Genomic DNA, 18170 nt, shown 5'->3' on the forward strand with positions numbered 1-18170 from the left:
ACACACACACACACACACACACACACACACACACACACACACACACACACACACACACACGCACGCACGCACGCACGCACACACACACACACACACACACACACACAGACATTCTGGTTTCCATGTTTTGTGGGTACATTCCATAGACGTAATGCATTTTATACCATACAAACTGTATATTCTTTTCCCCTTACCTGCCCCATTCCCTAACCCCAACCATCACAAAAACCTTTCTTGTACCTTAGATTTTCAAGAAACATCATCTTGTTTGATTTATAAGCTTGTTTCCTCATGGGGACATCAAAATGTCCCCACAAGGTCACAAAAATACTGGTATTCCTATATTTGTGGGGACAATTGGTCCCCACAACGTGATAATTATCAGGTACACACACACACACACACACACACACAAAACGATTTATTGGTATTAAACTTGGAAAAAAATATGGTTTAGTTTCATGTGCTCACACGAAAACTTAATGTGCAGAATTTTTTAAAAAGTTTAGTTTCACGTGAACACACAGAAGTTTTACGTCGTGAGCACGCGAAACTAAACTCTAAAAAAATAATTCTCACGTGAAACTATCGTGTGCGCACATGAAAGTTTCACGTATGAACGCGATAGTTTCATGTGCGCACACGAAAGTTTCACGTGCACATGCAAAACTAAACGCAATAGTTTCATGTGCGCACGCGGTAGTAGGGGCTCCGTATTTATCCAACCTTTTTCACATTTTGTTTTAAGATCCAACAATAAGCTTAGTAGACAAAGCTATGCTTGCAAGTTGAAATACTTATGAATACTTTGAAGCTTGAAGTAAAAATAATAAATATGAAGCTTGAAGTAAGCATAAAAGAGAGTTTGTTTTTAAATAATATTGTTAGCAATAAAGTAAAACTAGGGATTAGGGATCAGTCCAGCTTGATCTTCAGAGAATTTGTACACTGTAAAATAAAATGCAGCATGAAGTTAAAACAACTTGGTTTTGCAAGTAAATTCAACCTACTATTTTAAGTTTTGCTTTAAAAAAGTTGATATAACTTATACATTTAAGTTGAAATTGATTAACTTAAAGTGTCCATAACACTCCATAACATCCATAACACATACGCATGGTTTTGCATATTAGATGTTAATCTAGAGTACTTATAGAGTAGTTTTACATTCTTTATATATCCAGAGAGTCTTTTGTTTTATCAGATTTATAAAAGACAGATTTGCTTTACTGATTCTTTACAATAACGTACAGAAAAAATCGAAAGGAGGAGTTACGAACTGCAGGAGCAGTGAGTCACGAGCCATGCAACACTGTACAAAAAACAACTTCTGATTCACTACATGTTCGTGTCATTTATATATTATGCACTTACGCGCCTATTTCCAACATAACGCAGAAGTCTTACTGCATGCAACTCATGACCTGCTTGGGACTTTTCAATGAAATCCAGTGTTTAATATACACGCATGCAAAACTCCGCTGCTACTCCGGATAAACAAACTATATCTATTGTTTCCATAAAGCTGGTTTTCTTTTCCTTAAAAACCAAAAACATACATCGTCTTTCGAGACATTGTTAAGTCTTGATATAAAACAAAGCTGTTGTGTGAAGTGATGCCTGTGACTTCAGGCATCCTTGGTTCTCGGTCTCACACTGATTGACATGTGTCCGTGTTTTTCTCGGGGAAGTGCCCATTAAAAGTAGTGATACGAATGGCTTATCCCTGAAACGTCAAAAAACTTTCCGAAACTTGTAGGAACCCTGGCGAAGTGCATTCAGCACAGAAATACTCTGTAACACGTCCAACTAATTTTTTGACACTTTGCATTTGTTTAGCATGAGGAAAATGTGTTAATATGTCAGAATGCATGAAATATTGTTGAACCCCCCCTTTAAACATACAAAATATGTGTTGATTTGACAAAAATGCTGCATAGTTTTTACCATGTACTAGTTGGCTAATTTGTGTGAATTTGTACGAAGTGAATCTTAAGAAAACATACGGTTATCATAATAAAACAATAATAAAACCCCAACAATCACCTCAATGTCACAGGGCAAAATGTATGAGACATGTATGTATGTGATTGTACGAATTAATAGGAATTAGCCAAGTCATAAAATACATAAAAAATGCAATGAGAGTGCGTTGGTCAGTAGTTAAAGTTGATTATTCTAAGGTTGTTATAATTTCTTTTCTTTTATGTGACATTAGCCAAAATCAGCACCTTGCTAAGAGAAAATCATTTATTCAGCGTGAACTAGTATGTTATCAGATGTGTGAACGCATGCCTTCAATTAAAACTCTCTTTGTGTGTTAAAATGACTACATGATCACTGCACACTGACTCCCAACGGCAATTTGGCATTAAAAGTCCAATAAATAACCACAATCAACATTGACATCCCAAGATCGTGCTATGTACAGACGAGAGCGTTCTCATTCCCAAAGAAACAAAAAAATCAATCAGCAGACAGGTGACAAATGAAACTTTTGTTAACCTTTACCAGCATCTTGTTGAATAATCTTACATAAGAACGTTACGTAAAAGAAACAGAAGTACTTTATAGGCAAGAGCAAACTGATTTGTTTACATGCTCCATTACATAACAGTCAGATCGAGAAACTCATGATCACCACCGGCAGGGCTCCTCCAGGTTACAGACGCTTAGCATTTAATTTAATATCAGTCACATAAAAGTCGACATAAAATCACAGTGTTGCCCGTAATCACCCTCATTCGCTTTCCGTGTCACGGCACACATCGGAGTCCCCGAGTCGTTGACGGATAGACTAGCGTGCGTTAGTTGTAGAGAAATTTCACCTTGATCTGGCATTGGCCCGAACCAGACTGAATTGATTGGTGCCGCAGTCACATGCTGGGTCACCGACCTTAAAAAGTCTATAATAGAAGAGAAAGCGCCGGTGCGGGCCTTGAATGAAGCATTCACGGTAGCAAATAGACGATTCAATCAAATTAGATCTTCAGAAGAAACCTTTAATAACACAAATCCTTGAGCCGAGCCTTGACCCGAAAGCACACGTTAGGGGGTCCCCGGATGTGCCGCTCGGTGGCTGATGGATTTAATGTGGCCCGTGAACAGTCCGCCTTCTCTTCTCTTCTTCACAGGCCGCTGCTCACTGAAGTGAACTGAGGATTACAGTATCGTATTAGGGTAGGAAGAGACAGTCGTTCACTGACTCATACTCCCTGATGGCACACATTCAGTTTTAAAGCTCAAGGTTTTTGTGTTACTTGTTTTTTTTTTTTTGGGTTGGAGTCTGTGCTTGAATATGTATATTTTATTATAGTGCTTATAAGACTATAGAATCTGTTTTTTTTTATTCAAACCGAAACAAGGCTTTTATCCAATCATATTTCAGCCATCATGTGCTTATGTAGCTTAAAATGAATTTCAATAAAGCTGTTGCTTTAACCAATCATATTTCAAGTTCACTATCTAGCATCCGTATAATAGCATCAACATTTTCACATCCTTTGATTGTATGGTCAAATAGTGTACTGCCAAAGTCTATAAAATTAAACGTTAAGACATAACGAATCAGTGCCATTTATATGTTGTAACTCGTCAAAATTAAAGTTGATATTTTTCTTTTTTAACACTAAAAATAATAACACACGTTTTACTTTTCAAAATGAGTATTGGTCCATCTGAATGAACTAGTTTATTTTTTAACCTGGTTTCTTAATAGAGGAGGAGTTTTTAGCATAGATTTAGCAAATACATGAAATATAGCTACAGTAAAAATAATGCTAATAGCATAAAGACACTTAGCAAATTCTAGTGATTTACCAAAATGTTTTATTTTAAAATAATCTGATAACATCAAGGAAATAATATAGGTAACAGGACTAAACATTAAGATTCACATTCACAGTCATAGCATCAATATCATGAAACATAAAGAAAAGAAAATGAGAAAAGTGACTTTTGATCTTCACATGACCGTCAGAAGATCCAGATGATGTCACTTCCTCTTGAAAATGTGACTTGCGGGATATTCCTAGATTTTCCAAAAGGGAAACGTGGGACGTGTTTGGGTAACAGGACTGAGTGAAATCCTAGGGGACATAACTAAAATGTGCATTTATCTCAAATATATAAGATTTTTATTGGTAAAAAATATTTAAAGCAAAGATGGGATATGGATCCACACAAAATTGCAAAAAATTAAAGATATCTAAAGAAATATTTGCTTTATAATTAAAGGATTTGTCAATTTTCTTAAAAAAAAAATCTGGATAATTCACTCACCACCATGTCATCCAAAATGTTGATGTCTTTCTTTGTTCAGTCGAGAAAAAATTATGTTTTTTGAGGAAAAAATTCCAGGATTTTTCTCACTGAACAAAGAAGGACTAATGAGTAAATTACCGGAAATATTGAAAATTGATTTTTTTTTTTAAGAAAATTGACTAATCCTTTAAAGGTGAAGTATAGTGATATACAGTAGAGTAGCGACACAATAAAAATGCTATTTTTTAGTGTTCTATGTAGTTTTTATTAATGTTTTAAAATATTTAAATTTGGTGTTAGATTAACATGTAGGACACTTTGCTTTCTAATAAAATGTATTTTAGGGGACAGAAATGGCACCGATTCAGTGGAATGACCCATACACTAATAACCAAAAGTATCTTAACAGTATGAATATGAATGGTATTTGACACGAGACACCTGCAATCACGGATGGGAATCTGAAGTTATAACTGTTAAGTAAAGGGCATTTTGTACGAGACACCCACGATTGCGGATAAGAAAAGATATTTGATTGGCATTCATTCTCGCTGCATGAGATACCTGTCTCTGATGCAACAGCCTGTTATACTGCGTTTCTGTATAATATTGATGGTTTATATAGCTGTGGCATCATAATGATGGTGGATTAAATCACCGAAGGCCTACACTGCAAAAAATGATTTTTATAAAAAAAATTCTTAGTATTTTTGTCTTGTTTTCAGTAAAAATATCAAAAGAATTCTTAAATTAGGATACTTTTTCTTGATAAGCAAAACGACCCAAGAAAATAAGACCAAAAATATTACATTTAAGTGATTTTTGCATAAAACATGCAAAAAAATCTGCCAATGGGGTAAGCAAAATGTTCTTGAATTTTTCTTGAATTTAGTGTTTAAGAAAAATTTTCAAGATTTTTTGCTTACCCCATTGGCAGATTTTTTTGCTTGTTTTATGCACCAAATCACTTAAATTTGATATTTTTGGTCTAAACACTAGACTTATTTCTTGGGTCGTTTTGCAAATCAAGAAAAAGCATCTTAATTTAAGAATTTTTAGATATTTTTTACTGAAAACAAGACAAAAATACTAAGAATTTTTTTCTTGAAAATCTTTTTTGCAGTGTACACTGTAAAAAAATTCCGTAGAAATTGCAGCTGAGTTGCCGGTAATTTACCGTAGATTTAAATTTATGTTATTTACTGGCAACATTTTGTTCAAAGTTAAATGATCATTTAACATTTACAAGTCTTTGTCTTTACAGAGTAAAACTAAAAAAACAGCATCAAGCAAAACATTCTGGGAAACAAAATCTGAAGCAAAAAACAGAAAAAGGTTGATGATGATTTCTGGTTCCCAGAATGCTTTGCATGAGGCTGTTATTGTATAGTTTTATTCTATAAAGGAAAAGACTTGTTAATATTTAAAATTTATTTAACTTTGAACAAACTCTTGCCAGTAAATAACATAAATTTAAATCTACGGTAAATTACCGGCAACCCAGCTGCAATAACATTGAAATTTTAACGGACTTTTTTTACAGTGTAGGTTTACAGTACAATACACCCCCTGCCATTGAGGGGTGGTTTCCCGGACAGGAATTATCTTAAGCCAGGACTAAGCCTCAGTTTAATTAGGAAATATAACTAGTTTTAACAAAAATGCCTTACTTGCATTACTTGTGTGCATGTTGAGGCGAAATAAACGGCACTGGTGTATTTTAAGATATGTCAGTGTAAGTATTTTTTCAGTTTGGACAGCTCTTACATTTATTTTAGTCTGGGAGTAGTCTAATCCCAGTTTGGGAAACCGCCCCTGAATCTAAGCAAGCATTTATATATTTACCTTTATGCATTAGACAGATGCTTTCATCCGAAGTGACTTAAATTGTATCATTACGTTTGTTCGCTGGAATCGAACTCATCTCCTTTACGTTGTTGATGCAATGCTCTTGCAACTAAGCTACAGATACATATAATGTGTTAGTCAAGAGTTTGATAGTCAGAGCAATGGACAGTTTTAATGATGTTGTTTGCTTGGCGTGCGTTTGTTTACCTCTCCGGCTTTGACCGTCGTTTCGGGGCTCAGACGACCAGAACCGATAACGGGTAATGAAAATGGCGTAATTCAATGAAAGAGAGTGATTTGTTTGTCAAATAACATGGTAAACATTACATTATTCAACACAGTTCAAAACACTAATGCGTTTTAAATGTGTATTTGCCTCTCTAATTCAACGCTAATGATAAACATCGTTATCGCCACCGCCGTGTCTATACAGGTGATGAAAGCAATTATCTGTAAGGTTCAAAGCATTGGAGAGCGACTGCATTCAGTGCAAAGGCAATAGACCAATTTCGTGTTTGCAAACAGAGATGACGTTTTTTGTGGGCGGAGCCAAACTGGTTGCAGAAAGTGACTGCTCCGCAGTAGGGTTGTGAAGTGTTTTAGCATTAAATCGTGATTTTTATGGATCCGGTGTTCTGTCGAAGTCTGATTCCTTTATGTTTCCCTTTAGTGCAATGTTTCTTATAGCGTTTTAATCACATTACGTTTATTTTTTTAGATAGATCAAAAGTTTAAATGGCTTGGCTACTGATATGCATGTATGTAATGTATATGTATTGTTCTTTTTTGCTAAATCAAATATTTTTACAGTCTGAATCGCTAAAGTACATGTAAAAGCAATACTATCATGTATTATATATAATAGCGTTTATTAAATATTTCATAATTTTACAGTTTTTTATTATTTCTTCCTTAATAAATTATAATTGTAACGTGATAAAAACGCTATAAGAAACACATGGAGGGAACAGACTTCGACAGAACACCGGACATCTTCTCTACTTATTTTCTATTCTATTTATTAAAAGATTTCCAGATGATTTCCTCGCTCCATTCTGTCCGTTTAGGGCTTATTGTAATCATAAACACCTACGTTTATCTTCAAATGATGTATTTGACGATGGTATTCTATAAAAATGAAAGCCATCTTTTTTGGCATTCTTATTCTGACACTTAACAGCACAACCGGAGATTTTCCAGTGAGTTATCTTGCTCTTTTCACTCGTGTCTAATTCATTTCCACTGTTTTTCTGCAACCGCATTGCGCGCGCAGCTTGCAGTGACGTAACTGTGACGTCTACTCTAAATTGGTCTATAGAGAGAAAGAAGCCTTGTCGCTGGTGACGGGCAGACGCTGACCTTCTGACTGATAGTTGTTGGTCTTCATAGTGTAAGTCATTTCCCCCTTAATCTCTGCTACCATTGATGAATCTTAGCTCCTCGTGGTCTAGATTCAGCCTAATTGAATTTCCTTGGTTACAATGAAAACATACTCCAACCTGCCACTTTCAGGCTGAGCCTTTGATAAGCAAATGACCCCCGTGGAATTGAGGTCACCCGCAGCAAAAACAAGAGTGAATGAAGAAAATAAAGTCTCTTCCCCAGACAAGCCCTCGTATCGACTCTCATGAGAATAAAAACAGCGATGTTGACTTGTCTGTTTTTTGGGGGGGAGAGAACACGCTCAGACTTACACACATCGTCTTTATTTGAAACTTAATTCCATCTTCTTTTCAGCAAAAAAGAGATTTGTAACACTTGCATTTGAATGGGTACCATTCTTGAATAATGCATCTTATTGGCACCTAGTCAAGGAGAACATCTACACTAAAATTTTGTTGCTTGTGCAGACAGATGCTCACAATTGTCATCATTTGCAGAGACTACGTTTAAATGACAATGATGTAGTAAAAAAAATTCCTCGTATTTTTAAAAAATTTCATGCTGACAGCGCTGTCAAAATGGTCAACTAAATTCACTGTATTACATGTGCTAGGCCACTAGTTGGCGACAGTACTTTGTAAAGAAACACTTCATGCCTACGCAAGTGTGCATTCTTCTAAAAGAGTTAAGCAGTTTCATGTTGATGGACAAGGAAGTGACCCTGGACTAATTTAGTTTAGTTTAGTTTGGTTATAAAGTACACATGTTACAGCACAATGCTGCCAAAGGTGCTGTACAAAGAAATACTACATTAACGTTAGTTGTAGCCTCAGAACAATTCTGGAAACAGCAGATTTCGAAGTCATCCTCTGATTGGTTGAATTATACAGGATTTCTTGGAAATGTGTGTGTCATGATCTTTAACAGTCCACCCAGAAACAACACAAAGACATCTGATCGAAGAAGAAAGCTTTCATATTTACATCAGTGCCAATATGCTTCATCAAAATTGAATAAACGTTGCAATGCAAAGTAATTTAAGTGTTTGCTATTGTTGTTATAAACTTTAGAGACGTTTGTGAATGATGGTTGCACACCGGTCTGTTATTTTGTCAACATCTCCAAGCTCCTAAACATGATGCAGCACAAATCGAAACGTGATTGGTTGCTTTAGGTGTCAGTCATATGGCCTTTTAGGTGATTCTTGGCCATTCAAAGCTGTCAGGGTTCCCAGACCTTCAGTAGGAAGCTACGCAAAACTAGATAAGCGTTAATAAACGTAGTATCTTGAGCAGCACAAACACAGTCCTGTTAGCCGCCCTTGTTGTTTCGGTTATACTCGCATATACCTATAGACATGCACATTACATCACCGTTGCATTTAAGTAGTTTACACATAATCAGTGTCGGGGTAACGCATTACAAGTAACGTGCATTACGTAATAATATTACTTTCTGAAGTAACGAGTAAAGTAATGCCTGAAAGAGATCAAGCCTCAGCCAAGAAAAAATAACACAAAAGTAACTAAAAAGTAACGTAAACCTTACTTTCCATGAAAAGTTACTAAGTAACTCAATTAGTTACTTTTTTGGAAGTAACTTAAAGCAACACTATGTAGTTTCAATGTAAAAATGACTTACAGCTCCCCCATGTTGTTGAAAAGCGCAACAGTGCCTGGTATCAGACACTCTTCTGCAGGCAGGGGGAGGGGCGGGGCTGTGTTTCCTACCCTCCACCTCCACTTTCAGAGTGTGCTTGTAGCAGCTAGGAGGCTGCTCAGGTTGCAGCAACAGTACAATTTGTCTAGTTAAAAGTTGTTCTATCACTGAAATAATTTTAGAGACATTATTTAAATGTAACCAAAACTACATAGTGTTGCTTTAATATTGTAATGCATTACTTTTAAAAGTAACTTTCCCCAACATAATTTTCAAAAACTTGCACTTCAAAAGTTTGCATTTTCAGGACCCCAAAACTAAGCTGTAGTGTAAACGAACAGCAGTATATTATGGCACAGTGGTTCAGTGGCTCATTGGGTAGCACTGTTGCCTCACAGCAAGAAGGTCCCCAATTCGAGCCCCAGCTAGGTCAGGTGGCCTTTCTGTGTGGAGTTTGCATGTTCTCCCTGTGTCAGTGTGGGTTTACTCCGGGTACTCCGGTTTCCTTCAACATGCCAAAAACAAGCAGCTAAGGTAAATTGGAGAATCTAAATTTCCCCTCCATACCTGTGCATGGATAAACTTGTGTATGGATTAACCGGTTCTTGCCATGAATATAGCCATAGATGCTGGAATGGCCTAAAGAGAGAAACAAAGAAAACATTGTTGTGTAAACAGCCCCGGTGATAAAGGTGAGGAATGGAAGGGAAAAGGATGATTTTGGATAAGGATGACATCATATCCCTGGATTTCATTTGAGGTGCATCTTAAAATCCTACCATGATCCTGGAGGTGGAAACTTTTCTCTGAAGAACGAATTATACTGCAAGTTCTCAGGCCTGATCTTTCACATGTGAGGGGTTCAAACACAGGCTCCTAATGAATCACTTACAATTGTCTTTACAGTAGATTGAAGGTATTTTAACATTTCAATTTACTTTTTAAATGTGTCTTGAGAGTCATTTTCATTTCTTCTTTTCTAAACGCAAGAACATTAAACATTCTAATAAATGCCTGGGAATTGGTTGAACTTTTGATCTGCTATGAAAAATGCATCATAGAGTCCCAGTCCTCATTGCATGAAATGTCTGTTTTTAATAATTTGTTAGATGTCAACATGGAAAAATGAGATGGTTCATGAATTTTTAACAATTAATTTTGAAGATATGCCGCATGTATTGAAAATGGAAACACAAAACACAGCCAAAGCAAGGAGCAATAACTCAGAATTATGATTCAATCACTGCAGGCCCTTTTTGTCTTTGAGCTACTAATAAATGTGTCTTCATATTGAAATCATTTCCTCTGTCTGTGGGGGTTAAGCTGTAGTGGAAGCAGGTGCTGGCGTGTGACACAGAGTCTACGAGTCAATTATTTTATAGCCGCGTGACCCCTCGGACCCCGAAGGGAGGGCTGCCTCAGCGACCTCGCTCAAGGGCCCAGGGGTGAACATTTTAATGGTGTTCTCCGTCAACGACTTCATACGCGGTTAATTACTAATTATACAAATCAGCATTACGGTATTATCATGGCCTATCATGCAGCTAAATCTGTCATGCAGGAAAAGTGAATTTTCATGCCTGAGTAACAGTATAGGGGTTTGGCAGGTTCACAAAAGCGAACACAAGCGAACGTGGCGGTTTGCCGCAAAGCACGGAGAGAGACAGTGAGGTCAAAAATCTTGGTAATTGCTGTTAAAAGAAACAAAAACCAATTAATAAAACAATCAGTGCTTAAGATAGCTTTTCCTCTGACGGTTTCTCGACTACGCCCGTTTCCATTGATTGTATTTTACGTTTTAATGCGAAACGATAATTACATTCCCTAAAAAGATCCATCCTTTCGTTGGTCACATATAGCTGCCGCGGCTGATATTGAATTGGTTACGCATAATTTGAATGAAACACAGCGAGAGCGATGCAATTAAACGCAATTTGGAACGTGCTTATTTTTGTCTGGATTACAGAGATTTGCGCATCGAAGCGTATATTTCTGACCCGTTGCAAAAGTGTTTGGAGCCGTCAGCGAGGATTAAAGTCCAGACGTGGTGTCGGAGGGGAGAGAGATTGTTAGAGGTCCGTTTTTGATGTTGACGCTCTGAGTTACACTGGAGGCCGGTTTAAATCTAACAGTAATTGCAAGTGCTCATAATGTCTGCCAAGATAGTGAGACACACGCTCTCCGCGCTCTCCTCTCAGAGACTCTCTGCCAAGCGGTGATGGATGTGATGTACATTGATTCGTGACAGACAGGTCCAAGCAAGAACCCAAATGGCCAGGAGGATTTGAAAAGATGTTGCATTTATTTGGGCCAGCTGACAGCACCACGACTAAATGCAGAATGCAGTTATTAGAGTTGTTTAACGCCTGTTATGATATTAAACGCTCGAGCGGTCGTGGTGGTACTGCAGTGCAAATCAGCGTTTCGGAAACAAGCAAGCTGCATAGCTAAGGTTTTTTGGGGTTGGAGTTAAAGTAGCTTCGATTTAAATGTACAGATGATGCCCCAAAATAGTTTATGATGCAGAAATGCCCCTACCTGTGAAAATCCAGATAAAGTCATTTTTTGTGATTTGCTGTTAATGTATAATATTGACTGCGTGAAATCATGTAAAAAAAAATTTATGTGAAATCAAACTCCTAATCAGATTATGAGACTTTAGATTTCACAAATTTAAATTATTTTCCATTGTTAATATTAAATGCACATATGATGTGCAACAAAATCTATTCAAAATGTATGTCTTGCTAGATTTTGAAACCCAGCCCTTGTTTGCAAGAATGCAAACTAGATATAAGAAAGCAAAAGCGGGAGTGAAAGTGATAAACTGGGTTGGATGGAGGGATAATCAGGCTTGGGTGGGAGAAAAGGAGATCATGTGAGAAATTAGATGTAAGGTGGATATGTTGAGGGGGATGTGGACATCTTCAAGGTCATGCTTTCGTACAGAGTGATGAACGCTGGGAAGATAAAGAAAAGAAAAATGATCTTTGTCTAACCTCAGCCCCATTTGCAAAACAAGCTTCATTATGCGTTACACATTTTCTGTTGTTGGTGTCGGCTGACTGTGATGATGTTCATTCATAATTGTCAGCTGAAAATAAATCATTTTGTTGGATGACTGTACAGCCGTATTTGTCTGACAAATTATCACTTTTTTCTTGTCCCCTTTGAATTTTTATTTTCAGAAGATACCCTTGATAGGATAATCCTCAGCTGCTCATTTCACAATGGAGGACACATATTAAAGAACCGGGAAAAATATCTCCCACTGAAAGCTTACATAAATATTTAAATCTGTTTATTTATTAATCCACCCCAGACATCATATTAGACGTTTGGATTTGAGAAAACAAAACCTGACTTCGCTTGCGGCATTCTTCTTGTATTTAGGAAATAATGATTGTGATGTTATTTGGCAATCATTTCTCAGTACTATTAAATGACCAATATTTTTAAATTAAAATATCAGAAAAACTACCAGCAAAGTTCTAGTTCACATTATCTGTATAACATGTTTACAACAGCCACAAGACTGACCAAAGTGCTGTACAGTATTTCCTGTTATCCCTCCATCCAGATTTAGCACAGTGTCTCGTTTCCATGTGCACGTACTGTACATTTGAACAATGTTTGAGTTTTTAAACAATGCTCGTTTCTCAGTCCGAAGCGTGCAATCTGCTGAGGTCGCATAATGTAGGCTGAACTGCACAAGCCATAAGCATATTACATGATAGCAAATATATAAATGAGGATAAATGACTTACTTCAAGAATATAAAGACCTCCAGACAGTCTTTCATTGTTCTTCTGAGGTGAACGCTTCTTTACTCTTCCACATTGTCCAGACATAACTGAAGATCTTCCTCACAATGTTTATCATCCAAACACGCAGTAAAGTCTTTAAATCTGATAAAACTTTATGCTTTGTTTGTCACTGTTTGAACTGTTCGCCTAGTCATTAGCAAATGAATATCAGGTACCGCCTGTGGGTGTGACCTCATTACAGATAATGAGGTCAGTCAGGAAAAAACAGTACTCTCTTTACTTCAATACAGATTATATAAACAGGCAATAGTTGTTTTTAATTATAATTAGTTTGTTAAAAGAAGACATTTCAGGCTTTCTTTGGATATGTGTATCATGTTTGTGTGATGAGAATTCGTGGAGTTTCAATAGATTTTTGTAACGTGTTTTGAGAGACAGCTGGCGGAGACAGAAATGTTTGAATGCGCAACCGGTTTATTTTCTTTATTTGACAAAACACAAAGATTTGTTGTAATTGTGAATGTACACAAATTAAAGAAAACCCTTCACAGTTTCAAATGATCTATAACACGTAAGTATATGATTATTAATGATGGAGTATTTTAAGTTGATTTTGCTTTAATGAGGAGAAAACACAACAAAATGCGGTGCTGCATTTTTGGACCCCCAGAGTGTTAAAAAATGTGCAAATTTATACCTGTTCAAATGCTTACTAATGGCATTTTGTCAAAGTATTTTCTTGGTTCATCTTTTGCTGCTTTGATGGCTTATGACATCAAAAGCAGGACTGTTGCGTCACTTTTTGATGTCATACATCGGTCGATCTGCGCAGTGTCATATGCAGTAGTATTACTTGATGTGTTTAGCACTGTTGTTGTTTCTATTATGCCACAGTGTGGGAGTACAATATAATGTAATAGATATTTATTTCATTACATCATCTGTAAACATGATTCCTGTCAGATCGATTTCTATCGACAATGAATGTGAAGACTTTAACTCCCATTGTTCCACGCTCTTTCGCACCATCATCAAGCTACACCGTTGTTGTTGTTTAGCAACTTCTAATGGTGAAAATGACATAATGTACCTTTAACCATCCACAGTCCTCTTTTAAAAATACTATGCAATTGCAAATTGCAGTGATTTTTTTTGCAAAAGTTTGCAGCTCTTGCAAAAAGTTAACTTTTACACTTCCATGAAAAGTAACTGTAGGCAGCTGGAGTATGATGAATTGTCCATTGTTGCCGCAGGTTTGCCATCACTGCATAAAAGTAATGATAGTTCACCACATAACTATTTGTAGAAGTGTCCACGTTTACCGTCCATAGTTGCCAATGGTTTGCATCATTGTGATGAGCTGCACACTTCTGGCAATCACGCTGCCACAAATTAACTGGAAATTACCAAGGGGCAGCAGACAGACTGACCTCTGATCAGGTCTCTCTGTCAGCGGTGATATGTTTAGACCTTTGAGTTGAGCGTGTTTGCTGTGTCTGGTTTTGTCCCAGGGCTGCCGGTGATGCAGGTAAAGATTGACATCTCTAGACAGCAGGTGGAGAAGATCTTCGGCCTGGAGGATTACTGGTGTCAGTGTGTGGCCTGGAGCACTACGGGAACCCAGAAGAGCCAAAAGGCATATGTGCGCATTGCATGTGAGTTCAGCTTTGGTGTCATTCAATAAAAATATTTGGATTTTTATGCACGATATTAAATTTTTCTACCAATAGCAGATTATTCAGACTGGTATCTGCGGATACCGATAGTTAAGTGGTTATATTACTTTGCATTAATTAAATTCTGAAGATTACATTTTCTGATGATCATTTATATTGAAAATTAAACTAGTAATGTTTCTTTAAATTTTCTTTACACAAACCTCAAATTCATTGCATTTTGATTGACAGGATATATCGGCCATGACTTTTGGCGGTTTTTAAACTATCAGCCGATAGCTGATAGTGTAATTTTTTTTATCGACCAATACCAATTATTACAATATAATGGAGCCTTAAGTGTCTTATCGAACAAACCAGTTAGGAAAATAAACTAAGGTATTGTCAAACTAATGTTATCACATATTAAGCACAGTTTTGCTACAGTAAACAGTCGTATTAATAACTGTGGTATTTTTTGTTTCAATGAATTTACTCACCCTTGTGTTGTTCCTAAACCTGTATACGTTTTTCATTTTGTTAAGCACACACAAATATTTAAAATTTCCATCATTAAAAATTACCAATGTTGGTAAGCACACAGTTGACTGAACCCTTTGACTCCCATGGTATTTGTTTTTCCTACTATGGAAGCGAATGTGTACCATCTACCATGTTCTTCCCATCATTTATGAAAATATCTCCTCTTGTATTTAGCATAAAAAATAACACACAGCTGTATGGTACCCATTGACTTCCATAGCATTTGTTTTTCCTACTTTGAAAGTCAATGGGTACCTAAAACTGTTTGCTTACCATACTTTATTTTTAAGAAAATTAAAAGAATTTTCATTTAAGGGTGGAATATCCCTTTAAGCACATATTAAAGACTCTTTAACCAATCAGCATTAAATACAAAATTTTGAGAAATTTTTTAGTGTGCTAAACACCACATAAGTGCCGACTTTTACAGTAATTTGGTAGTGTTATCCCTATCAATCTTAGCACTTATGTTGCATTTTCCTCAAGGCTGATTGATTGAGTTGGTTTTATATGATTTATTTAATGTTTGATTGGAAAAGTTTGATCAAGAAGAGCCTGTGGCAAGGAAATCTGTTAATCTGAAATGTAACACTTAGTAATTGCCTCGAGAGGCTGTGCGGTTTTGATATCTGTGTGCGATAAAGTGATTAAACACCAGAAAAGCACACAGAACAAACATCAGCAGAAATCTGAGCAGGAGACCTTCTCGCTTTTAAATATCATCTAAAGGACGACCATTTGTGTCTGAACCGGTGATCAAAGCACCCTGTGATTTAATTGTGAATCATCTCAGTGTGGCGCTTATAAATATTCTGAATAAATATCGCTCAGCTTCACATTCACCTTATAGTTCACTTGAAAAGGTTTGCTCCAGCTTATATCCTTCCCCATACAAGCAGTGAGCTGTTAAGCTTAAATTACAAAAAAACTTTGCCATAAATATACGCCATGCAACTTCTGTAGTTGGCATTTGATAGGTTTGTGTTAAAGAAAAAGACTGACATGTAAATTACTATTCACTGAACATGTTCGCCTCTACCGCTACTCGCAAATCTCACATGCTTTATTCGAATATGTTTCCAGTTTAGACACCAGTGACGCCGAACCGCTGGTTTCTCGTGGCCATTTGTGATGATTTTCATATGCTAAAGCACGTATGAGTCAAGCTATCATATGACATCAGAAGGCATGATGGATGCACACGAGCCATATATGGTGCTTTTATAATAATACCTTTACTTTTAAAGCTTGACAACATGCTTTCAGAGCAGTCAGAAAACCTTTTGTGTTCTGAAAGGTTAAGCAAATAAGGACAGATTTTTATTTTATGTATCACCTTTACAAATTCTGTAAGAAACCTTTCTGTATTTCCCTCAATGTCAAGACAGCTTCATCTAAGGACTCGATGGCCATCTAATCCTTTGTGCCGCTTTGATTCCCATTAAATCCCATTTAATTAAATTGATTGTCAAAAACCCCTCTTCACCTCTTGATGTTTGCAAAGGGCTGATAGGTGAGGACAGGCATGATATCTGTTTTGAAGAATTAAATGACTTGCGGTGTCGGCCTGACCGAGAGAAAAGACCACAGATTAGCTCCGTCTCAAAAACTCAATTGTCTACACGGGCAGCTGTCTACTATTTGGACGCTTGAACATTTCACTGCGGGTTCACACCAGATGCGAGCTCAACGATTTGCGTGATTACATACAAGGTCAATGCAATGACGTGATCAGACGCATCCTCGTGTGGGGCGATGCAATGACGCCACATGGGCGGCGCGTTTGCCACAAAAACACGCTGTATTTGCCTTAAACGCGTTCTCGCCCAAGTTGAAAATATTCAACTCGAGCGAAAAATTCGCATGACACGAAGTTAAATCCTGCGAGTAATCTAGAGCGAGTAACGTTATGACCTGCGTTTGGTGTGTGCGTAACTTCATTCGCGCGTGAAAATTCTAGTCATTCAAGACATTCACGCGGAAATTCACGTCATGGGAGGGGCTTCTGCAACTCCGCTTAGACTTCGCCACTCCGCTCGCTTCCTGTAATCACGTCACTACTACAGCAAGGTCCTGATTGGTTAACGCGGCAGGATGCCTAAACTCGTCTTTGCATTGACTGAATCAACTTAGAATCAACTCCTCACACCTTACAGATGTAAATATTTCATTCTCTTCTGGGAAAAAGGAAGAAATACACAGATTTTAGTCCAATCATGTGCTCTCTAGACTGAGAAAGGCCCTCCCCCTAATACAACCTTCATACAACTCACAACCAAGAAATCACGTTTACACCTCCGACCAGGGTGCGATTTGCTGGGGGGGATGCGTGGGATTTCCCCCTTTCTGGTCAATGTATCCCTGCCTCTGCTTAATAATTTTTATCCCCGGTGGGGATAAATTTATCCCCCCCTCAAAGTGATCAGTGCTACTACACTAGTGGCGAGACGGATCACAAAACTTATCACGGATCCGTGGTTTGAATAAAGTCAATTTTGTTTTAAAATGCGCTGCTTTGGCTGGCTCTGATACAGCTGCCGCGCAGCCTCTCTGTATTCACCACTCTGAAGACTTGCTCAATGTCCCGCCCACGGCGCTACCTGATTGGTTACAGACCCGGTTACACCTCACGAGTAAAAGCCTATCAACACATGCGAGATGGTTATGGAGCTGTGTGTCGAAACGATGGAAGGCAGCATATTCATCCGCATATTAATAAAGCGAGACAATCTGATAATCTGTTTATGATGACAAGCAGAGTAAGTGTCCCAGTCACACCACTGAGAATGGCAGAAGTGACACATGATAAATGCCGATGAGGCGTTTAGCGAGGCGCGGGCGCGTCCAGTTTGCGCAAATGAGGCTAATTGACATAATGCATCTGTCTTTTCTATCATTTCACTGTAGCTCAGCATTGCGGTGTAAAGTTAATGTTATTACTTTAAAAGCAGCAGTAAAGCTGTTTCTACTGTTATGGTTTAACTTTGCAATCAATACATTGTTCATATATGTTTAAGTTGACACTACGTTGTGCCATACAGTTTTGCCATTC

The 18170-nt window shown here is 37.4% G+C and overlaps 1 protein-coding gene across 4 annotated transcripts in view; it reads left to right on the plus strand.

The window, feature by feature from the left end:
- unc5a (unc-5 netrin receptor A) overlaps positions 1-18170 on the plus strand; it is a 241245-nt gene that overhangs the window by 131433 nt on the left and 91642 nt on the right. For all 4 annotated transcript variants that reach the window (XM_065263955.2, XM_065263957.2, XM_065263956.2 and 1 more), the window contains exon 3: positions 14432-14575. In XM_065263955.2, the coding sequence (XP_065120027.2) occupies positions 14432-14575 (144 nt within the window). The remainder of the gene's footprint in view (positions 1-14431; positions 14576-18170) is intronic.

Source organism: Paramisgurnus dabryanus, chromosome 16, assembly GCF_030506205.2.
Source record: "Paramisgurnus dabryanus chromosome 16, PD_genome_1.1, whole genome shotgun sequence".
Classification (NCBI taxonomy): domain Eukaryota; kingdom Metazoa; phylum Chordata; class Actinopteri; order Cypriniformes; family Cobitidae; genus Paramisgurnus; species Paramisgurnus dabryanus.